General features: G+C 49.5%; 1 protein-coding gene across 1 annotated transcript; it reads right to left on the bottom strand.

Annotated features, from left to right (window-relative positions):
• Positions 1 to 2,999: 2,999 nt before the first annotated feature.
• LOC149348274 (uncharacterized) lies at positions 3,000 to 24,244 on the bottom strand. Its single transcript, XM_089588046.1, has 2 exons — positions 23,995 to 24,244; positions 3,000 to 5,321 (listed from the first exon to the last, which is right to left on the bottom strand). Exon 2 carries the CDS (start codon positions 5,287 to 5,289, stop codon positions 3,133 to 3,135), a length of 2,157 nt encoding a protein of 718 aa, XP_089444172.1. The 5' UTR covers positions 5,290 to 5,321; positions 23,995 to 24,244; the 3' UTR covers positions 3,000 to 3,132.
• Between the last annotated feature and the right edge of the window lie 594 nt (positions 24,245 to 24,838).

The following is a 24,838-nucleotide window of genomic DNA, read 5'->3' as shown; positions in this document are numbered from 1 at the left end:
CGAAACTGTGCGGCGCGCTAGACGCGGCTCGCCTGTTCACACAAATACAGTGCCTGATAGAGCAGTTGGCACCCAATTAAGTGCCTTCGAGGCTGCACTAACAGCAGCAAGACTGCCTCGGCAGGAGACAAAAATTACGGAATTATCATTACGCAATGACAATGCTTTAGTGTTATGCCTTCTTACTTGAAGAGCTAAGGTTGTTAGCTTAGCGCATTAATCAGTCAAAGCTGATTCGTACTGACTGGCCCTTTGTCTTCCACTGTAGCCACCTGCTGGGTTGGTCTAGGCGCAACACCATTTTTATGCGAAGCATACTACTTTAGCTACCACTCCAGCCCTTCACCGTGGTTATGCGCCTCCAAATCACGTGATACATGACGTCACACCACGTGACACGATGACGTCACGACAGTGGAGAAATGGGGGCCCACCTCGCGCCGTCGCTGTGGTTGTGCGCCTCCAAATCACGTGATACATGACGTCACACCACGTGACACGATGACGTCACGACAGTGGAGAAACGGGGGCCCACCTCGCGCCGTCGCTGTGGTTGTGCGCCTCCAAATCACGTGACACGATGATGCTACACCACGTGACACGATGACGTCACGGCAGTGGAGAAACGGGGGCCCACCTCGCGCCGTCGCTGTGGTTGTGCGCCTCCAAATCACGTGATACATGACGTCACACCACGTGACACGATGACGTCACGACAGTGGAGAAACGGGGGCCCACCTCGCGCCGTCGCTGTGGTTGTGCGCCTCCAAATCACGTGATACATGACATCACACCACGTGACACGATGACGTCACGACAGTGGAGAAACGGGGGCCTACCTCGCGCCGTCGCTGTGGTTGTGCGCCTCCAAATTACACGACACGATGATGCTTCGCATTCTCCAGGCTTAACCAAGTTAAGCCTCAGCCATTTTTTTCTTCATAGTGGGACTTCTAATACTAACGCATTAATAACAGATTTCTGTGGTCCTCCATGAATAAAGTGCATGGACGACTGCACTTTGGTCAACACGGGGATCTAAATGCACTTCAAGGGGGAAAACTGCGAAGACGGACGGACGGACGGGAGCGCCCCCTTTGAAACGGGGTGGTGGCAATTGCCACCATGCTGAGCTTTTCTTTTTTTTTAAATTTTTATTGCAAAAGCAATACTGTGCTATGTTTTGAGCCTTCAGTCACAGCTGCGGGTTCGATCCCAGTCAAGACGCGGGTTCGATCCCGGCCGCGGCGGCTAGAATTTCTTTGGAGGAGAAATTCTAGAGGCCCATGTACTGTGCGATGTCAGTGCACGTTAAAGAACCCCAGGTGGTCGAAATTTCCGGAGCCCTCCACTACGGCGTCTCTCATAGCTTTAGTCGCTTTGGGACGTTAAACTCCATAAACCAAACCTTCAGCGTCGTCCCGGCGGATCCTCGTTTGACCTTTAGCTTGACCTCTGTTGTGACGTCACGCCAGACGGAGAGAAAACTGGGGCCCAATTCAGCTAGCTCGTCGCTGCTGTCCCAGCGGATCGACGCTGCACCGCGCAAAAATTAAAAATTTAAATTGAAATTTAAAAAAAATTAAAAAGTAAAACAAAATAAAAAAATAATAACAAGAGCAAAAAAATAAAGAAAGAAAAGCTCAGCATGGTGGCAATTGCCACCACCGAAGCCTACTCCCAATCAGACAATCTGGTCCTTACATTCAAACGCATCACCGATTACAAGGAGGAGCACAGGCATTACCCGGCCCCTTGTAACGGTCTGGATCGCACTGACGAGCGCCTCCTCATCAAAATTCTCACTAACACTGTACTGTGCCCGGGCGGTGCTTAAACATTTGAACACATCCTTAGTAAATACTACTAGCTTCCTTTTATAACTGCAGGTAGCAGCCGTTACTAACTCAATGGGTTAGTAACTGTTAGTGACCTTCCCGTACTAACTGCAGTTACTAACAGGGTAGTAGCATATGTGACAGCCAGTGAGTACCCCAAAATTTAGTAAGTACTACTACCTTTTTTTCTAATAGTGTAGGTTCAAGCCACGTTGTACCCCCGCCATTTTTTTGTAGCTTGTAGTATACAGTTAAACTGACACTTCAAAACTTTTAACGTCGTCTTAAGAAATATGTTTAACCCTGTATGTGGCATATCAGAGACCTTGCCAATTATGACCATGAAAGCAAAAACATGCCCATGTTGCAACTCCTGCAGATTCAGGTACGGCGCCCAAGCCAAAACGGATGGCCTGCCATGTCACACTGACAGAACACGTCACCGAGACCGATGCGGTCGCAGGGACTCTCGTTTCCAATCAGTTGCTGTCCTGAGGGCATGGATCGTGCATGTCTTCTCAAGCTTCCAAGGTCAGCAGTATAGTTTAGATTAGAATTTCTACGCAATAGCGTATACAGCTTATTCGGTCGAAAAGCCGTCGGCGTAGTAGTAGGCATCGACACTAATCAGGGCTGCGTACAAAAAATCATATCGTGGTAATTCGAGGTTCTAGTGATTGATGATTATTTGGTGTGTGTATGATAGGCAGTGACGAGTTACTGAAATCATTGTAAGTGATTAATTAAATAAATGAAAAAAATTGGAAAAAAGGGGTTCGATGGTGTCAAAATGCTCACAATGAAAAAGCAATCCTTGATGATGCTAATTAAGAAATTTCGTGTGCCCAATTTATCAATTTATTATTGGGAACAATTGAAAAAATGAAAAATGCGTTCATATGTACCAAACTGCTCAGAATGGAAAGTCAGTGTTTGCTGATGCTAAGCATCGGTGTATATCATCGTCTTAAGAAAAGAGTCTTGTAAAAAAAAAATTCCAAATAGGCGCATCATCATCGGATGACACACCAGACTGCGTACGCTGTCGCGTCAATTCATAAGCGCAGCATAAGAGTCCCGCAACGTTTTACTCACAATGTTCAGAAAGTCTTCCAGCGGCATCTCCAAGAGGGACAGCAGGTACAGTGGTTGCGGGCAAAAAGAACTTTATTTTTGGCCGGTCAGCTGTCATTGCTCGATAAACCAAGAAATCCGTACATCACCTTTGAACGAACTAAAGGTAAAGAAAGTAAAACGAGGAACTGCACACTTCGGCGTTAATCTGGGTGACCACCTAGACATTCATGGGGGGCGGTTCCAAGATGTCCGCCACCTTCAGGTACTTCCTCACGTGCAACCAGCAGTCGTCATTCAGGTCGTCCAGCTGCGTCTGGCGGTCTTGCCGAGCATAGCACTCGACCCTGTTCTTCACCACGCTGGCCGCCCTCATGAACTGGCTCATGCTAGCGATTGTAGACAGGGCTCGTGTTATCATCATCTTCGCTTCATCGCGGCTATCCGCCGACCTCTCTTGAATCATTTCAACGAGGATCGGATGCTGCGACACAAACTCCAGCGCCCGCACGCAATAGCTTGTCTGATCGCCCATCACGAAGCGAACTGCCCGAATGAAGAGGCTAGAGTTGCGTCTCGTGACCTCCTTAATAGCGACAAGTTCTTGCTCGGCTCCACGAAGGTGGTGCACTTGCACGCCAAGCATGTTGCAGCTACTTGCCGCCACTGGTGCCAAATGTTGTAGGAAAAACACATTGGCGCTTCTAAAATCCACGCAGATATGATTAAAATACGGGCCGCGCACGATGGCTTCGACGAGCATCTTGCACTCGGTTTCGTCCAAGTCCAGGCCCATCAACCTGAGAGTGTGGATGCTGGTGTTCGACGCAATCGCTTTGATCATGGCACTTTGGTCAGCTCGAACACGTTCAAGCACTTCAGGGGGAAAACTCGAGTAAAATATAAAGCAGACTGCTTTAAGATTAACAGCCCCTTGTATAAATGCGATCAGGGAGTCATAACTACCTGGGTCAAACAATTTGCAAGCAATGCGGAAGGAGACTGAGGTGATGTAATCGCTCCAGTCGAGGTCGCTAAGCACACTGGGAAGGTCTACGCCACGGGGAGCAGCTGATAGCGAAGTTACGTCCGAGCAGTCCGCGGGTATCGACACACTGGTGGAATCCAAAAGGTGGCTCTGGACTAGCATGGTGTGGGGGGCGCAACACACGTGAAGCGATCCGAGGGAAGGAAATGTTCCGCACAGCTCCTTAAAGCCTCTTCGTGAAGATAAATCCACAACGGCGGCATTCATTGCAGTCCTGTTCTGCGTCATGGCTCCGAAGAAAGCGTCGCAGGAGGCCTCGCAGGGAAAAAAGCGCCTGACCAGCATGTCCAGGACAGAGTATTTTTTCAAGGAAGGCAGCCACGCTTTAGTGCTTACTGGATGGTTGTCAGTCCACACGATGGAATGGAGTGAGTATTCGTCTCGGAACAGCGCCATAGGCCATGTCAAGCACATCCGCTTTAGGTTCTTGCTTCGGGAGAGCACTTTACCGAAAATGGGGACCTGTTCTTCGCCACCGAAGTTCATCACTCCGGTCAGTTCCTCGAGGGTTGTTACTGTGCAAATGGCATCGACTAGGCTCTGCAAAATTTCCCTTTCGGACGGATCAGATGAGAAGAGAACAAGTGTTTTGAGCGTCGGATTCTCTTTGGTCAAGTATTCGACGAAACTACCAAGCCTGAAGATGTCCCGTGAAACGGAGAGTGTGGTAACGGTTTGATTATTTTTGAGCTGTGCCACCAACTGCGTAGCTACGCCCTCCTTCATTCCAACCAATGCTACGTCAAGTGTTGTGAGCCTGGTACCAGCGTGAACGAGGCGAAACCCTTTGTCTTCCACACGAAAATTTGATGTGGTCGTTGCTCGGGAAAATACCACCTCTTCGATGGGTTCCATCGATGCGATGAGTTCGAGAATGGAGTATTGCCCTATAAAAATATGCAGGCATTTTTTTACATTCAGTTTTCGCACCCCGGGACTCCGTACCAGGGCTCGTCTGAGGCGGGTGCTCATAAGGACGTCATCGTTAAGCTGGACAGAGACCAGACATCGATGCCGCAGCAGCAGCCACTCCAGGAGGTCAACGGCAGTGGGTCTCAAGTGTTCCGATTCCAATTCCAACGCGTATTCGGGTAAATCATTCGCCACGAGCTGCAGGTCGCCCAGTTCATCGACTTCGTCCTCTCGCAGCTGGAGGTACAAGAGGCGAAGGAGTTCGTTGCAGGATCCCAGGTGCCCCAGCAACTGGCAGACGGGTCTCTCTGGGCTCCGGGTGCAAGAAAGGCGCAGATGAGGCGGCAGAGTCGTGGTGCTTCCTTCGAGACCGCACACTGCGTCCACTTCCATTGCTGTTGGCGGCGTGCTTTCCATGGCGGTGAAAACAGCTTCCCGGTGGCTCGGAGCTGGACAAATAAAAAAAACGGCATTTATTACAACTAAATTATTAACTTCTTAAATTCCGGCTGCTTTCTTTGGCTACTTTTAGGGGATAGACGAACCACCTGCGTACAGTTGAGTCAGAAACCTGGTGTGAATTCAGATTTGTCTTTACTACTTCTCATACTTTTTCTTCTTTTTAGGTTGGATAATGTTGCCGTGATGTTAGCACGAAAACACAAAAACACAGGCAGCGCTGTTCATGCCTTCAATTTGTAGTCAACAGCAATTTCGAACTTTAAATGCAGTAAGGCAACACGAAATATCGAACGATTAAAAATTATGGAATTCTTAAATTATATCTCACTTACATTCCCAGGACGTGACAAGTAATATCTACGAGGAGTCTAGGTCAAGTCAGCTATAATGTCGTGGGCACGTCTCCAGCTTTTCCACGAAAAAAGGTTGGTAAATAAGACGTCTGAGAGATTTTGCCTCAGTACGTAGATGTTCAGACTTAATCTGGACATCTGTGGGAGATTTGTGGTTTGCTGGGGCGCAGGCGCAGGACACTGACGCTCATTGGGTAATTGTCCTGCGCATGCGTAATGGAGCACTCCTAATATCCTATCCCATTAACCGATAGGGACACCCTGTTCTAAATGTCTTATATCGCTGGCAAATTCCCTGAGGCAGACATCAGACTGGGAACGGTAACATTGCGGCGCGAAGGAAGCCAAATGTCTCCGTAAACATGAAAGGTGGTGGTGGTGAAAATATTTTAATGAAATAGTTTAGGAAGTTGTAGCGACGGTTGGAGCTCTCAGTCCGGAACCCCATTGGTGTAGGCTGCTTTCCGGGCTCTTTCGATGAGTTTCTTTTCTCTTTTCGTCCGAGATGGTCAGAGCTGCCTCCCACCCCTCCTGCGTTGGCTGGTTATTAACAGTGATCGCCTGATTTCATTGGCAGGTCCATACCATATGGTACAGGTCCGCCTTCTCCCCGCAGAATTTGCATTGTGAGTCAAATGACTCCGGGTCTATGGCATGTAGTCTTCGTGGGTTGTTGTAAGTGTTGGGCTGTAGCTTTCGGAGGTGTTCTTCCTCGCCTTTATCTAGTGTCTTAGCCGGCGGAGGATAGACCCGACGGGATAATCTTAAGTGCTGAAGTATGTCATTGTAAGTGAGTAGTAGGGTAGGAGGGTCCACGGCATCTACACTGGGTGCCTGGGGGAGAAATGCTCGGGCTGAGGCATGGATGCCCTGGTGACCTGGTACCCATATTAAGTGTTTGTGTGTGGGTTGGTAGCCATGGGTGTAGCTATCTTGCAGGATTTTAGCTGCTAGCGGTGCGACCCTGCCCCTGAGGTAATTGCAATACGCTGTCTGTGAATCTGTGAGAATGTATTCTGAGCTAGTGTATGTTGCAGCTAGAGCAATCACCACTTCTTCCGCAGCCAGTATGTCCTGGCTAGCCAGTACTAGTCCGTCGACTGTTGTATCTTGGTGCACCACCGCGACGGCCGTCATTCCCTGCTCGGGACCCGCAGCATCGACATAGAACACGCCCTCGCGGCCGCCGTAGTGCCTCTTCATAGCTTCGGCTCGTGCTTGTCGTCTTGAATTATGAAAATCGGGGTGCACATTCCTGGGTAGTGGCGCTGCCTTGAATTGTCCTGTCCATGAGGCTGGGATGTCAGTTTTGGTGTCTAGCTGTCGGGGGCAATTGACGTTTAAATCACTCAGGACTTGTCGGCCAGTCCGAGTTGTGGAGAGTCGCAAGAGCCGGTCCGTCGATGTCGCGAGAGGGAGTCCCAGGGCCTTCTTGTAGACTGTTCTGATTATGATGTCGAGGTTCCTGATGTCACGCTTCTTGAGGCGGAGGTAGGGTGCTGCGTAGACGACGCGGCTTACGACGAAAGCCTGCACCAGTCGCAGTGTTTTCTCGCATCCCTGATTTCCACGTTGTTATCCTGGCGATCATCCTGACGACTTGGTCGCTCACGAGCCGTAGTTTCTGGAGGTTGTTGCCGTTGTTATTTATGTACAGACCTAGTATCTTGAGGGTCTGAATTTCCTTGATGGGCGAGTTGTCAACGCAGATGTTGATGTTGTCCTGATTATTGCGTTGACGGAAGACTACGAGTTCAGATTTTTCGGGAGAGCAGGTTAGTCCACAAGCCCATGCATAATTTTGAACTGTTGTTGCCGCTGTTTGTAGTTGTTCTTCAATCATTCCCATGCTTCCCGTGGTTGTCTAGATGGTTATATCATCAGCGTACAGGGCGTGGCGTATGCACTGTACCTGATTGCGAAGGGGTGGGAGATTTAGGAGCGCAATGTTGAAGAGAAGTGGGGTAGTACTGCCCCTTGCGGAGCGCCTCTCATGCCCATCTTCACTTGCGTTGTTTGTTTTGTGCCGCTGCTAATGTTGACAGTTCTGTCCGTAAGGAAATCGCAGATGTATAAGTAAACTCGCTGGCCACAGTTCGTGCTGTGGAGGTTGTTGAGGATCGTGGAGTGCTTAACATTGTCAAACGCTCCCTTGAGGTCTAGGGTTAGCAGCGCTCGGTTACTGTTTCTGCGTGCGGGATCGAAGACTTCGCGTTTGAGTTGCAGAAGCACATCATGGGTTGACAAGTGTGCCCTGAATCCAAACATCGTGCGTGGCAGTAGCTCGTTGTCCTCAAGATAGTTAGAGAGACGGGTGTGGACTGCCTTTTCCATGAGTTTGCCTGCGCACGACGTGAGGGATATGGGGCGCAGGTTTTCGATGCTGATTTTCTTGCCGGGCTTCGGGATAAAGTGTACATTGGCTGTTTTCCATGCTTGTGGAATGGCGCCAGTGCGCCAGCATTCGTTTATGTAATCCGTGAGTTGCTGCAGAGCCTCTGTGCCGAGGTTGGCCAGAAGTCCGACCATAATTTTGTCTTGTCCCGGGGCTGTGCCTCGGCGCATATCTGCTAGTGCTGCAATGATTTCCTCCAAAGTGAAGTCTCTATCTAGGTGTTCGTTCGGTTGCCCTCGGTACTCCTTATTGTAGGGTTGTGGGTCTCTCGCGGTACAGATATAGCGACGCGTGAGTTCATCCACGAGTTCCTGATCTGTGCCTTGGAAGCTGTGTAGGGCTTGATGCAAATTTCTGTGTTGTTCACACTCTTTGCTTTCGGAGGGTCAATTAGGCATCGCAGAAGGTTCCACGTGGCCTTGGTGTCTAGGCGGCCTTTGAGGGATTCGCACTTTGTTAGCCAATTGGTGCGAGCGAGGTCCCATGCGTATTGTTCCGCTTGAGTAGTAAGCTTGGCGATCCGAATTCTGAGTTTCTGATTGTGCCTTTGTTTTTTCCACCGTTTTATAAGACCCCGTCTGGCTTCCCAAAGATGTAGGAGGTGGTTGTCAACAGCTGGGTGGTCTTCCGTGGTGGCGAGGGATTTTGTGAACTTTTCTTTGAGGTCGAGAATGGAGGCCGCCCAATCTTCGTAACTGGTTATTTGTTCTGATGTTGTTAGTTTGGTGTCCTTCCTGAATGTCTCCCAGTCTGTAATTCTGGCTTGCCCTCGTGGTTTGCTGTGCTTGTTACTTTCGAAGATAGTCTGCAGCACGTAGTGGTCACTGCCTAGCGTTTCTCCCGTATTGAGCCACTCATAGTTACGGCCATTGCGGGCAAGCGTGAGGTCGGGGGAAGTATCCCGCGTCACGCTGGTGCCGACTCGCGTCGGGTGCTGCGGGTCCATGAGTAGGGTCAAGGCCATGTCAGAGATGGTAGATGCTAGTTTTCTGCCTTTCGCGTCTTTCCTCGGGTAGCCTCACAGGGGGCTAGAAGCATTAAAGTCGCCAACTATAGCTAAGGGAGCTTTTTGGGCTTCTCTTAGTGCTTTAAGAAAGATCGCGTCAAAGGCAACGCGGTGCTGTTTGGGGCGACTATATATATTGAGTATGTAGGTGCCCATGCTGTTTCTGTGCTGTGGTAGTAGCTTTATGAAGGTATATTCGATGTCGGTGTCTAGATTAAGGTCTGCAGCGGTTGCCGTGCATGATTTGTGGACCAAGATGCATGTCGAGGGATTTGTTTGATGTGTTGAGTATCCTCGGATGTTAGCCTCCATATTCACTTCTTGCAGGGCTATTACTTGCGGCGTATGGGCATGAGAGTCTATGTATTGTTGTAATGCTTCCCTCTTCCGTTTTAGTCCCCTGCAGTTCCACTGTAGGAAAGTTTATGTCTGCGTTGTGGAGCCATGTTGAACACTAGAAACGTGGGTCTCGTCATGTGGTGCTCCCTCAGGAGCGAACTCTGCGGCGCCTGCAGACAGGAACTCTTCTCTGTCCTACCATAGCAAAACACTTCGATCCGAACACAGATGGGCGCTGCCCACACTGTGGAGAGATCTGCGATATCTTTCACATGGTGTGGGCATGTACTCAGAATCCTCACTTTCCCCCTTCCCCCACCCGAGAGGCATGGGAGACTGCCCTCCTCAATTGCTCCACACTGGAGTCCCAAAGGGCTCTGGTCAAGCGGGCGCGAGACGGGGCCTCGTCGTGCGGTGTCCCGGACTAAGGATACCGACCATGTAGCAGGGTTTTTTGACCTTCAAACTCTCTTTGCATATTAAAGTTTTTCACCACCACCACCACCCGCAGGTTGTAGATCTAGCTCAGTGCTTAGCAGGCGACAAGTTCCCATTTTACCTTGTAGCTTTGTGCCCTTGTTGTGAGAAACATCTGATAATTCCTGAAGTTTGCGGTCAATTCTAATCTCCTGCGCTTGCCTCCTTATTAGAACTGGTTCGAGGTTTTCCATCATGAGTTTAATAAGTGATTCGAACATGCTTTTGATTGTCGTCTCGATCATAATTTGTAATTTATTTTCAATAAGGTCTTGAATTGCTTTTTCCAAGCGAGTGATGCGTTCCTGGGTTTGGGGGTGCTCTGTATATTGCTGCTTTAGTGCCTGCGGTGGTGGTGCCTGCAGAGTTGGTGCCTGATGGGGTGTGTCTGGTGTAGTTGCTTGCCTCTCGGGGGTGCTAGCATCTAACTGGTGTGGAGACGGAGGGTGTAGCTCTGCCCTATTTTCTTCCATCGGACATGCCTGTTGCGTCGATGGAGGTAATGTGTTGTTTGGATTGACTGCGATGCCTAGCTGCTGTTTCAATGTGCTATTTTCTAATTTTAGCTGTTCAGTCTCTGCTTTAAGTCGTTTGTAAGCCAACACTTCGGGGGAGGAGGCAGCTACATCTGCCCAGCTCACCTTGCTGCCGTTGCGCTGCTCCTTGTTATGGGGTCCTGTTGTCTTCTCGGCTGGACGACTGCCGTTGTTGTGCGACACATTATCGGTAGTCCCAGGTCCATTGCTTGAAGAGTGTGAGCCGGGTGGTGCTGAGTTGTTGCTGGACTGGTCCTGGTGGGTCAGTCGGTCCCCGCTGCTCGATGGACCTCTGCTGCCGGACCGGTTCCGAAGCCTGGATCTTGACCGGTGGTTGACTTGTCCTGTCTTGGGCTTGGTTGTTTGTGATGTTCGGTACTTGTACTTGCATTGATTCGACCCCATGGGATGTGGACCTTCGCAGACCGTGCACTTGGGTTGGCAGTCGTGGGATTCTGGAACATCTTGCTGACCGCACTGCGGACATCTTGACTTCGAAGGGCAAGGGGGCAAACATCCGCCCGGTTTCCAAGTTTCCCGCACAGTGCGCAGGCTGGCGTTGTTTTCTTGTATAGGCGTACAGGAACCGCTTCACCGTAGTGGAAGATGTGGAACGGAACCTTTCTTCCTCCAAACGTGATGGCCGCCGCGTTGGAGGAACCTAATTTCCTCACTCTCACCACTGGTGCGTCCGGAAAGCGAAGCGCTTTCGTGATGTCTTCGTTGGAAATCCTCGGGTCCACTTGCATTACTCCTTTGCAAGTGTCGTCGGAGGGGCGGAGGTAGGAGTACACTGCGTGTGCCCTGTCCCCAAGCTGAATTTCTTGAATTGCCAGGATCTTTCTGATTATTTGGGCGTCTCGCACCCCGACGACGATGTTCTATTCCCATATGGGCCAAACGCTGAGCTTGGCTGAGCCCTTGTCGACGCCAGCTGCAATGTGCAAGGCGTTTCCGACCGCGTTGCTTCGCCTGAATTTGCTGAGATCCAGCTTTCCTTTAGGTTTGATTATGATCACTGCATCTTGCTTGTCCAGACGCGGCTGCGGAGGAGGCTTCCAACGCTTGACTTGCATGCGGGGCGTCTGCTGCAGCGGCGTATCCCCTGCCGCAGTGACGCGTCCATCTGGCGTTCGACCTTTCTGCCGTGCCGAGTGGTTGTGACGGGCTGATGCGCGTTCCCACTCTTCTATCTTGCGTTAGATAATTGCCTCCGTAACCTTGTGGAAAACTGGGGTTTTCGCCTGTGGCATGGTGACGATCTGCATCCCCTCCGAGTCGTATCCCGTCAGAGTCGTCATGGTATGCGGCAGAGTTTGCCCGCAGAGCCGCGGCGGGCAGCTGAGTCGTGGCCTAACTGTTAGGCTTAGCAACTCGCGCGATCCGCTTAGTCTTCAAATTCTCGAAGGATTTGAGGAAATGGTCCCACCTGAACAAGGGTGGGCGGCCACCTCGTTTTTCTGGAAGTGTAGCCAGATGGTGCTGTAGCGCTTCGGCAAATGCTTCGGGAAAGGAACATTAAATTCGGTGGACCTGACGTGAGACACGTCCGCTCTTCCCGACTGCTGAGGCGCGTCTCCCCAGTAAACATGAAAAGCACACGGAATTTTTTTGAAGCGGTTCACAAGGATCGTCAACACCGCGCTTGGCGTGAACCAGAGGCCAGATTTGCCACTTCTGCGCATGCGCGCAACCGAGCGACGTCACGCGCAACGCAGGTGGCCGCACACTCCGTAGTAAAAAAAAAAAGAATAAAAATAAGCACACAAACGAGAATACAAAAAGTAATGAAATAAATAAAATATCAGAAATAAAAAATACATAAAAGAAACAGTGCGCCAGGAAAAACATATCTCGGTGGACACCCGAGGCGCGTAAGGGAAGGAAAATGAAAAGAAAATTGGTTTTAAGGAAACGAAACGACGCCTGTCTTTCTCATATCTCCGGCGCCGTAAGGGCCTTAAGGAAAATGAAATGAAATGAAAATTGGTTTTAAGGGAAGGAAATGCCTATCTCTCATATCTTGGTGTACACCCGAAAGGAATCAACACCACAGTACATGTCTCTAAAGTGAGTGAGTGAAAAACCTTTATTGTCCAACAGAATGAGACTACCTCATCCAGACCTCCCCTGTCCTATACCCTCAGTTTAGGGAGGAGGATCAGGAGAGATCCAGCCGCATGGGGTAGTCCCGTCAGATGCTGGCCAGGATCTCTTGTATCCCGGCGGCCTCTTCAGCCAGTCGGACGGCGGTGAGCTGGAGCTCAGGGTCCGGGCACCGGAGCAAGGTCTCCCAGGCGTCTCTACTATTAATGTTGTTTGCCCTGCCTGGGGATTGGCTACACTCCCATATTATGTGGTCGAGGGACCCTCTCGCTCCGCACTTCTTCCATTTATCGTCCTCTATTTCTGGAATGATATGTTTCCAGCAACCTTCTAAGACAGTAACCCGGGAGGACTGGGACCCTGCTCGGCTGCCACGACTTACAGGCCCAACAAGCCTTAGTCGGGCGCGCCCGGGCGGCGGCAACCACCACTGGGGTCCCATACTAGGGACCTCCACCTAGTGTTTGTAAGGATCGGTCCCTTACGGGCTGATCCAAACATACCTCCTGTTCATTCGTAATAAATGTTTTCACCACCACCACCACCGTATTCAATACACGCGCGTCTCCTCCTACGCCTCTGTACAGGCAGTGTGTGGACGGCCGAACGCCTCCACCGTTATCGTGGTGCTCCCAGTGCATTGTGCGCGAACTGCGACAGCCATGACGTCAAACCAAGCATAACTGCAGCTTTTCGCTTGTATATCAAGGCTTAACACAGCTGAGTCATTGCCAATTTTTAATTTCTGCTAATGTTCAATGTAAAATGGGCTATGTAAATCATTTTATTCCTGAGGTTGTCTTTGTTCTACTTCATATATAATGGTTTGGTTTGGTTTATGGGGTTTAACGTCCCAAAGCGACTAAGGCTACTTCATATATAATCAAAGTAGAACAGCCTCAGGCATAAAATAATTATGCTACTAATTTTAATTGATCAACAACACAAAAAAATCAGGGGGCACTTTGACTGTGTAAAGTGGGTAGAGGCGAAAGCGTTTTCCGCATCACTTTGCCTGCTTCTGTGGCACTGGTGGCGTCACATGTAATTGAGTACTAATTACTAAGTGATGACAAATCACTAATTAATGGTTAATTACTGATTAGAGCCTGAATACTAATTAACTGCTGATTAATTACGCTTAAGCTTCGCCTTTAGGAGTGGAACGCGACAGCGTGTTGTAGCGCTGCCAGGGAGTCCACGGAACGCCACCACCCGTTCCGCGCGATGCTTTGCCGTTTGAACGCAACGCTTTTTGAGGAAAGGAAATGGCGCAGTAATTCTCTCTCATCTCGGTGGACACCTGAACCGCACCCTAGAGGAAGGGAGGAATTGGGAGTGAAAGAAGAAAGACAAAGATGGCCCGTAAGGAAATTACACAGTAACTGTCTCACATATCTCGGTGGACACCCGTCAAAATTCAGGGGGGTGCACTTTTCTTACCTAAAGTGTGGTCACTGATGTGTGGTTAAGATGTTAAGCTTCGCCTCTAAGAGCAGAACGCGACAGCGTCTTGCAACGCTGCCAGGGAGTCCATAGAACGCCATCGCCCATTTGGTTCTACGCCTCCCTCGCTCGTCGGTAAATTGGTTTTTGAGGAAAGGAAATGTATCTGTCCCTCATATCTCGGTGGACACCTAAACCTCGCTGGAAGGGAAGGGAGGAGAATGGCAGTGAGCGAAGACACCGTATTCACTAGACGCGCCTCTGTTCATTCCAAACTACCGAGCTGGCATGGTGTATTGTGCTTGATTTTTGTCTGAACGGCAATGAGTGGCGCATTGTTACTGTGTACGCGCCGAATGTGGTTGAGGAAAGGGTTGCCTTTTTCCAAAGCCTCCAAGAGCACCTTTGTACGGAGAGGCGGCTCATTGTATTAGGCGACTTCAATTGTGTTCTTAATGCGCGCGATAGGTCAAGCATCCGGGGGTTTCGAGACAGGAGCACTGAAGTGTTGATGCGAATGATCGAGAGCGGAAACCTTGAGGATGTGGCTGAACTTATTGAGGGTGAGCGGACAGTGCAGTTCACTCATTTCCAGGGCTCAAGCCATGCACGGCTGGACCGCATTTACGCATCAGTCAACCTTGCCCCTGTTTGCAACCATTATGAAGTTGTGGGAGCTCCTTCTCAGACCACTGTTTAGTTGAGTGCTGCCTGGGAAGTGTGAACCGAAGCAAGGCATTTTCGTGGGAAATGTGGAAGCTAAACAACACGCTTCTTCAAGACGAAATCTACTGCAGAGCAGTAAAGGATGAAATAGGTAAAATAAACCCGCGCAAGAACCTGAAGATTTGGCAACAGTGGGAGCTAAGTAAAGAATCTTTAAAAATCAAAACAATAGAAAGGGCGACATGTATCCATTATAAGGAAAAACAAGACGAAGCTGAGCTAAGGGCACTGCTTCAAACGCTGATGAAGCAGGAATGCAAAGAGCCTGGGAAATGGATAGAAGATGTCAGGAAAACAAAACAAAAGATAGAGCTTATGGAAGAACGGCGTTATCGCGGAGCACTAGTGAGGGCAAGGGCGGAAGACACAGCTGCTGGGGAAGCGCCATCGAAACGTGCTCTTGGTCTAGAAAAAGCGCGCGCTGAAAGAAATCACATCGGTAAAATAGAATGGGGGGATATCTTATCTGCAGACACTGACCACATCAAAGAAGCCTTTAATGAATACTACCAGAGGCTTTTTTCTTCGACTCCTGTAGACGCAGTAGCCTTTACGCATCAGTTTCTTGGTGCAATGCCACGGCTTGACGAAGAAAGCAAAAAGAAAATGGAACTAACAATAACTCACAGTGAGGTAGAGCACGCGATAGATCAGTTAACCCTAGGAAAATCACCAGGACCAGATGGATTCAGTGCGGCATTTTATAAAGAATTTAAGCACGAAATTACCCCAGTGCTGTGTACAATTTTCAATGAAGCCTATAAAATAAACGTATTGCCTCCGTCTTTTGGGATCTCCCATACAGTGCTCATACCTAAAACGGATGATATAGAGAAATTACAATTGGTTACAGCATATCGACCCATAGCACTCACTAATGTGGACTACAAAATTTTTATGAAGGTATTGGCGCGTAGACTGCAGACAGTGATATCGGATATTGTTGGACCCCACCAGACATGTGAAATCAAAGGGTGCTCAATTTTTTCCAACATTCACAAAGCGCGCAGTGTGCTTGAAAGCTGTGACGACATCAATGGGCGAGTAGCGATGCTTCAGATTGACCTTGAAAAGGCATTTGATTGTGTTTCTCATGAAATTTTGTTTACCGTTTTAGACCATGTGAACGTCGGTTCAGTTATCCGTAAGGGTGTAGCCCTGGCGTATCGAAACTGCACGACGAGACTGATTGTTAACAAGAGTTTGGGGGCCCCCATTAGCGTGCAGCGTTCGGTGCGTCAGGGCTGCCCCCTCAGCCCTCTCTTGTTTTGTATTTACATCGAAACGCTGTGCATGAAAATCATAGAAAACAATAGTATTAATGGCTTTAGGTTACAAGCAGCTGAAGTTAAGCTGCTGGCCTATGCAGATGACGTTGCAGTATTTACGGTTGATCAGGGGAGCATAAGTGAAGCTGTCGGGTGTGTACGCGCGTTCAGCGAAGTCACAGGTAGCGGGGTTAACTGGTCCAAGTGCCTTGGCCTCTGGCATGGATGGTGGCCATCCCACCCGGACCATTTCGGCAACATACCGTGGGCGACGACCCCGGGCAAGTATTTGGGCGTTCCGCTCGATGCTTATCGCGATAGCGAGGACTATTGGAAAGAGCAAACTAAAGACGCACGTGACCGAGCTGGGAAATGGAAAGGCACCAGCCTTTCAATTTTCGCCAGAGCTACAGTCTGCAATCTTTTTTTTATTAGCAAACTCTGGTATGTGATGCAGGTTTTGCATTGCTCGCGTGTGAACGTTCAGAAGCTACACAGGATTTTTGCAGTTTTCATATGGGCGTCCGAATGGGAACGTTGTAGCAGAACGAACCTGTTCCGGAGGGTAAAAGACGGGGGGCTAGGGCTAGGGCACCTCTTTTTAAGGCAGCTGGTGAACCGTTTTTTGTTTTTTCGTGACGTCACAGACCGTTCTTGCGCACCGTGTGCCAAGTGAAGCTGCGGCGATTACTGCCGGAGTTTGTGGTATCCACAGAAGAGCTCTCTGGTGGAACTTTTGGTTACTACAAAGAGATTGTAGCAAGCGTTCGGTTTCTTTCGGCACGTTTTTCCACCGATTATTTGTGGAAAAGCAAAAGGAAAAAGTTGTACAATGATCTTTGTGATATTGTTTTCCCAGAGCCCATGTACAGGGCCTTGTACAGTGGAGGCCCGGGAGGGGATGTTTTAAAAAGGGTGAAGAAAATGCAGGTGCCACCAGGAGTAAAGACTTTCTTTTTTAAGTTACACACCGGGACGTTACCAGTTAAAAAGTTTCTAGAGGGAAAGGATTTCTTTTTACCGTGGGGATCGAACTGCTTAATTTGTAAACAGCCTGAAACAATAGACCATGTTTTTTTGCATTGCTGGGAAGGGGTTTATTTTTGGGACGTGTTACAAAGGACCATAAAGAAAGAGCTACCACTTGACGCGCACGGAATTCTCTATTTAAGCACTGATAATGAGGATGGGGCACCTTTTGATCTCATAATGCTCTTGGGCCTCCACTGTATATGGCGCTCCAGAATGGCAGGCTACCATTGTGACAAAGACGCACGACCGGCCCGAATTTATTTTCGGGAAAGCATGGACTGGTTTCTTGCAATCCAAAAAGCAGCTGCGGAGCCTCCCGAGTGGCTCTCAAGACTAGAGCCGTTGTGTATGCTGCGGGAATTTTAAGCTGACGAAGCCAGTCTCGTGCTGGCTGACCACGACAGTGTCGTATGTATATAGCGTTATGTGTATTTTTGTTGTGCAATGTCATGAGCCAAAGACAGGCAATAAAGAAAAAAAAAAGCTGGCATGGCGGAGTGGATAGCATGCTCGTCTCGCACTCCGAAGACCGGGGTTCGATTCCCGAGCTCGACTAATTTCCTACTCGGTTTTATTTATTTATATGGCCTGACTAGAAAAGTTAATTAGGCTAATTGGGTAATTAAGCAATTAACTAAGCTCAGTCGCACTTACTTAGAGCATCACTATATGATCCCTTCAATTGGTTGCATGGTTACTAGCCAAAGTACAATTGGCCCCGTTTGAAATTGGCGCACTGTGACGTCACGACCGTTTCGACCAACTGAAAAGCGTGACATTTCTGTCGACAACTGCTGCTTACAACGATGAGACATTAAAGGCTTTCGCCTTAAAAAATTAAAGAAATACAGGGGACACCTAAGCTCTGCCTTAAGAGTATGACGCGATAGCGATATGTGTTGATTCCGCACGCAGGTTATTCTCCCTTCTTTGCATTCATAGATTCCTGGGAGTCGTCATACCCCTCCTAGAGCAGTGCTGCAGCGATTAAGCGACGCGCCACTGCCCTGCGATGGCAGGTGCTCCCACAGGTGGGCCTTGTGCGGACCAGGTTGCTCTTCCCGAGCGACCAATCATTAACTGCCACCTGCTGCGGTGGACAGTTTGCTCATTATCCGGTAGCCAGCTTGCGATGACGCTGCAGGGTCATGTGACGTAGGTGGCCCGCCTTGGCTTAGGTTGCTCTCTGGGCACCACCTGCCAGAGTCATGCTCGGGATTTCTCGCTTACTACGACGACGCCAACAACTCTGATGCCACATTTTCCGAACAACGGGGTCTTTAACGCTATTGCATTAAAAACAATTCCTCCGTGCTTTCGTCGATTTTAGAGACTGTTGGCTCCTTCGTACTGTGTGTTTAACGAGCCCCTGATTTCGCTATGCCTGTCTGCTCACTTCGACGACGAGCTACCTGCAGCGCGCTCTGTTATTTTCTTCCATCGCGCATCTTGATTCGCCGAGAAAAACAGAACCTTTTTTAAATAAATTGAAAGTTTACAAGTGCAGAAATTTATATCGGGTGTTGTGGAGCATCGGCAGTGTATCACTAAGTGATGATGTACACATGCGCGCGATAGTTTGGCCGAAGCACATGCATTCTGCTATGTGCGAGTACTGCTGCTGCTTACATTACATTTCAAATTAGAAGATACCAAGATAGGCGCGCTATTATTACCGGTTTCAGCAGCGGACTGGCGTTCACGGTGCTAGGATTAGGCCTAACCAACCCACACAGACTGGCGCCCTCTTTCCGACCGCAAGAGAGCATTGGGCCCATGCGATCCTAAGAAGATTACACATGTGCAGTCTGTGGTAAATATGTAGAAACAACTGAACACTTTATAGTCGAATGTGATGGTATCCTTCCGGACGTCGATCTAGGCACAGTTAAGCCCTCTCCCTGAATCTCTAGGGTTTAGAGATAACAGATATAGCATATCGTTACCGTGTTTACGTTACCGTTTACCGGGCTCGGCTCGCGACATATGCGCATGCGCGCCCGTTACAGGGGCGCTAGCACTTACCGGAAACTCTTTTAGCGTTGCAGAGAGTTAGCTCGTAAACAAATATGGCGGCGCCCTGCATGGCCGCTTCGGACCAAATACAGCATTGCCGTCGCATTCTTCAGCGCCATTTATCCCTCTATATGAAGGTATTCGCTCTTAATTCGCATGCTCTCACTCAAACGTCGAGGTTTAAGTGACAACTAGCCCATGTTGTTGAGATAATTCAGCAATTTTCGAGCAGTCAAGCCCAACTATCCGCGTGCGTACCCAAAGTAGCAACGACAACTCTGTAGTTTTTGTGCACGCTTTAATATTTTCCTATTTTCATGGTTTTCTTCCTTGAAAAACAAAAACATTCTGGTAATGCTTGTCACATTCGCCACTAAATTCAGAGAAAAAAGGTTCTCCTGCCCAGAGTTCAAGCGCTTTGACTTACTGTCACCAGATGGCGCCACTATGTTAACATCCAACTAATGCATCCAAACTAGACGGGTCCGGCCCTGCCCGCGGGCCGGGCCGGGACATGATCTGTATTGCCGGGCCTGAAGTTGCGGGCCCGGGCCGGGCTCGGGCTTAAAGCTGCGGACCTAAGCCGGGCTTGGGTCCATATAGAAACGGCTGTTGTCCGACTATTCATTCACTAATGCTGAGTGAAGTACACAACTGCGGCATTGGAGCAATGACACGGATGAGCTATGGGTTATAGTACGCACCGAGAAAAAAAACTAAGCTTTATTCATTAACTAATATATTTCCTTGTTTCCATACCGCGGTGGCTTAGTGGTCAAGGCGCTTGATTACTGAGCCGGGGAACCAGGATTTGCTCCTAGCCTCGGCGGCCGCATTTCTCTTAAGGTGGCAAGCATGACAACCATGTACTTTGTAGTATCATTGCTCGTTGAAGAAACCCAGGTTGTCGAAATGATCCGGAGCCCTGTTTCGGTGTCTCTCACAGCCTGACTCCCCTTGGGCCCTTAAGCCCCAAAAACATACCTTTTATTTTATAGCTATATTTTTTTTCGTCATGCGAGAAAATTCCCAAACTAAAGCGCGTTTGGTTTTCTTTTTGATCAGCTGACCGGAACGTCTCGTAAATGAAATAGCCCCAAAAGCTCGCGAGAGTTTGTAAATCTCATCTCATAACCACATCTATCCCTCCTCGCTTCTTTAGCCTGGTTAGACACCCTAGCCTGGTTGACATGACAAGTGTTTTGCCCTGTAAGTTATCACAAGGTTCGCGCGTTATCTTCTCCTCCACCAGCAAGAGTAAAATTCAACCGGTCCTAATTGGCCATTGATCGCTCGTCATCCCAAAACATACCGATACACTATTAGAAATGCATTCTGGAAGGACATGTTAGTTTAGGACGCTTATAGCCTTCAAAACACACACCGTGAAATACTCAAGCCTTTTAGCTTTTCGTTTCTGCTCGACCAGTCCGGCTATGAGTTCAACCTGATCGCGTCAAAAAATGCCATCCCACTGCTTGCTAGCCAGCTTTAATGTTTATACTTCGCGGGCGGCAAAATATAACTGATTAAAATCATGGGGGAATGAAAAGTAGTCCATGTCGTGTTCGTCGACCTTTGCGACTCAAGGCCGCTCCAGCAGCCCTTGCCTCCTCCGCGCATACCCGCCGCCCCACGGCCCCGTCGACTGGCGCATTCCCCATTTCCTTGCCGTGACCGTCTGCATTCCCACAGCGGCGAAAGTGCTTTCTTGTACACTCGCCCTCCCTCTCTCTCTCTCTCCCCCTCTACGGTAATAAACCCCCAGTCTCCACCCAGCAACCGTGTTGAGAAGTTCCTCGCATGCGGGGCTCCCACGCCCCGAACTAACACCACCATTAACAGTCCATTACGAGCGTATGCAGCCCTTTTATGCGTAGCATATTGCAATCACTCAGTTCAGCCCTTGGGCGCGGCCGGGCAGCCACCAAACCACGTGACGTGACGTCACCAAACCACATAAAAAAAGAAAAAAAGGAAATAAAATAAAAGAGAAATAAAAAGTAAAGAAATAAAAAAAGAAAAAGAAAACAGGACAGCTGAGCATGGTGGCGGTTGCAACCGCCCCGTTTCAAAGGGGGCCCTCCTATCCATCCATCCATCCATCTATACGTCACGGAGGAAAAGCTGCTGAGAAAATCGAGTGCCGCCAAGCAATACCACGCGCAAAAAGACCGCGCAATATGCAACGCATTCTTGGCTTAACCAAGCTAAGCCTAGGCATTTTTTTATTTGGCTCTCGGAACTTCCGAGTTTATCTTTGCGCACCTACACGAGATCACTGTCCAAAAGAGGGCCTCGCGAGCACTACTCTAAATCACTTATTTCTGGGTTAAAAAGAACCAACTTCCTGCAAGCCAAACTGGGGTTTCAGAACCTTTGTCGGCCAGTTTGTTATCGGTCTAGTAGCAGTCTACTTGCTCAGAGCGAGCAGTATACCTCAAGCGTTACTGTGAAACGGGCCGGGCCGGGCCCGGGCTGGGCCTCACTCTGGGATTCACGGGCCGGGCCGGGCTCGCTAGAGCGATAATTTAGCGGGCCTGGGATGGGCCCGGGCTTCAAGTCTCGGGCCCGGGCCGGGCTCGGGCCTCAGATTGAGACCCGTGCAGTGCTCTAATCCAAACATCCAAAGAAGCGACGCTGCGCGCGGCAAACAGGTGTTGTAGCTGCATTTCCTACAGTGTTTGCAACGCAGTAAGCGCAGCCTACGCAAGCTTAGTGCGTTCTGTACTCCTGTTCTGTGTTGTAAAATTATCTACTCGTCAGGGTATATATAAAGCCGCTGAGCCGGCCGTTAGCAGAAAAGTAGTGTGCACGTCTTTATATGCAGAGAAAAAGATGATTAAAGAGCATGTAGCATCTCACTGCAAAGCAATTCTTATAATGCATGCGTATTTTGTTTGTAATTAAAGCACCATCATTCGTTTTCGCCTTACGGTAACTTGTTACGGGAGAGACGGTATGCTAAAACGTATTCTAGCGTGCGCAGCGCTAACCGGAATGTCCGGCGTCCGGTAACACGGTAAATGGTAACGTAAACACGGTAACGATATGCTATAACTCTCTAACAACGGCCTTGTGAATGAATCTGCAGTGGAAGTTAGCAAAAAGCGGATGGAGGATTGGTGGCTCAAAAGCAGAGAGGTGACGTAAGGTTATAAATGTTGGATTTAAAATGTATTAAAGAAAATGGCGAATTTACAGGCGCACTTATAAAATCGTTAAATAAATAAAAAGAAGAATCCGAGCATTGTGGCAAGTGCCACCAACCCGTTTCAAATGGGACGCTCCAATCTTTCATTTTTCATCCATCAATGTCCATCGGTACGGGGGATTCAAGTAAACTACTAATCAAACCACGACAAACTACTAATCGAAGCTGTCGTGCACGCTGAACTGTGCGGGAATACAGATGTATCCCGCGCCTCGAATTGACGGCCAAGAAAGATCAGATGGTTTGCCGGATGCCTGCTGCGTGCCCGCAAAAGGCGTACTAATATTACGCCTTTTGTACTAGTGTTGTACTAATATTACGAAACCTTTACGCGAATTCTTTCGTCTTAATTCTCGCTTCGTCGCACTACCGGAGTATTGCAGTAAAGATGGAAATTTTAGTTTAGACAAAAAAAAATGAGCACCGTGACATGTGACATGCTGCTGAATTTTTGTACAGGCAAGTTTTGAAAGGTACAGTCGCCCTTCCAAACGGCGGCAAGTGTCTACGCTGTCTCTCAGAGCTGGGTGCAGCTGTTGTGTCAGCGTCCACCAAGCCTGGAGCTCGCGCACAGTGCTCAGGAAAACGGGGACCGGCAACAGAATCACAAAAACGAAAGCGTAAACATGCCTGGGAGGAGACCCTTGTCCACTGAAAACCCGCTGACAATAGCACTAACAAAAAAAAGTATTTACAAATAAAAATCCTTTCCCCAGCTACGGCCGGACGGGAGGTACTGAAGAAAGGGGTGAACGCTCCCCACATGTTCCTCCCCTCGCAAGCCGCTTCTCCAAAGGGGGAGAGGGCATTAGTAGCCATGCAGTGAGCAGACACAGCGGGAAGGAGGGGGAAACAGGCCGAGGGGGCGTTACAAACGGCCATGCACTTTACCATGCAAGGAGGGAGAGAAGGCTTCTTGCCTAGCAGCACCAGCAGCCCCTTCCCACCCTTCCACGAATGGAGAGCCCCGCCATGGCGGCTAGCACATACCCTCGCGTACGACGACGTTTCGTGCCACACTGGGACAAACGACGAGATTCTACTGCAGCGAACTAAAATGCGTTTGTTCTGTTCACGGCGACGACAGATTGCACGAACATGCAGTCTTTACAATGTGGATTTTGCTCGCACCTCCCCCTGCACTGTAAAAATTGAAAAAACGGCGAGAATGGGTGCCTGACCTGGGCGCTACAAGATCTTTGGAGGTCTTAACAAAGGCAAGACAGAGATTCTAGAGGCTTCCAAAAATCTCGATGGGCAATGATTTCTACTTAAGTACAGCTATAGTTTTACTACATACAACGCAGGTTTCTAGATATGCATTCTCACGCTGTGTTTATCATTTAAAGCGCTATAAAGCACTTCGTTTTGCCAGTCTTCCCTCTTCCTTCTTGTATTTTCTGTCCTCCACCATCATGTTCAGTTTTTATCGCTTTGATATCCCGTGCTCAAAAATACCGCGCGCATGCACATCGAAGGCGGAGTTTTCCCGCTCGTTTCAGCTGTTAGCAGCGCTCAAATTGGTCATGTTTCACGACTCACGAAACCCTGCCTGTTTTTCTTGTATCCTGTCTTGTGCGCTATTTACACGATGGCCAAGTAGCCCTACTGTCTACGCGTTGAAACAATGCACTTGAAAACATGAATTTTATGCACTCTCTGAATACAAGAACGCGAAAACCTAGCTCTTTTAACCATCCACAGTACTGCACAGAAATGAAAAGTAACATGTATTCATCCACTCACATGTGAGGCCGGAGACACAACGGGCACGCCACGGTGAATGCTCGTAAAAAGCGTACTTCGCTTCCAACCGAAAATGTCCTAGGTGACGACTGGGGCATACACAAAGGTAGATGTCGTCTGATTAGGCACCGATCCGGCAGCCGATGTTGGTCGCTAGCACTGGTCGAGCCCGCTTGGCAATACGTGAAGTCCGCGAGCCTGTAGTGGAGCAGAGTACTGGGCAGTGTGGCGATCAGCGTCGGAGAGCGGGCCGGCCGGCCGGCCAGTCTTGCGATGACTGCCCGGGTGCTCGGGAGAGGGAGCTACTGGTACGAGGAGTGTGAGGAGTGCTAGAGGCAGTGCGCATCGTAGCACCATTGTATTATGTACGTGCTACATACGTTGAACGCCGTTTGTAGACACCTTTAGCATATCATGTACCCTATTCCCGTTACCGGTACCAGAGTGCCGGAGCCCGCGTGCAGCCAATGCGCATGCATAAATCGCCTTGACGGTGCGAGATGGCGCTACGTACCCGACAGGTACACGCGCGCCCGCAGCATCGGGACCAATCAGCGCGTGCTTACCGGCGGTGGGCGGGCTGGACCTCCGAGGAGAGCAGATGCATTCAGCCGCGCGTGCCGCCCCCCCCTCCCCCCCCAACACACACACATCCCCAAATGTCCTCCCCGCTCCAAGCAGTGCCGCTGCCCGATTTAGAGGGCGGCTGAAGAGCGAGTGCATTGAAGTGCATCCCCCCGTAGCCACAAGCGCTCAAGGCTTCGCTGCGGCCGGCCGCTCCTCCTGCCTGCTCTTTGGACGAGCTGGAGTAAAGTCAAGCTCGAGGAGCCCCGCGCGTGTCCAG

Source organism: Amblyomma mixtum, chromosome 4 (genome assembly GCF_055824585.1).
Source record: "Amblyomma mixtum isolate Tamu chromosome 4, ASM5582458v1, whole genome shotgun sequence".
Taxonomy (NCBI): Eukaryota; Metazoa; Arthropoda; class Arachnida; order Ixodida; family Ixodidae; genus Amblyomma; species Amblyomma mixtum.
The sequence above is the reverse complement of the archived record's forward strand: the minus strand, read 5'-3'. Positions and strand labels throughout refer to the sequence as shown.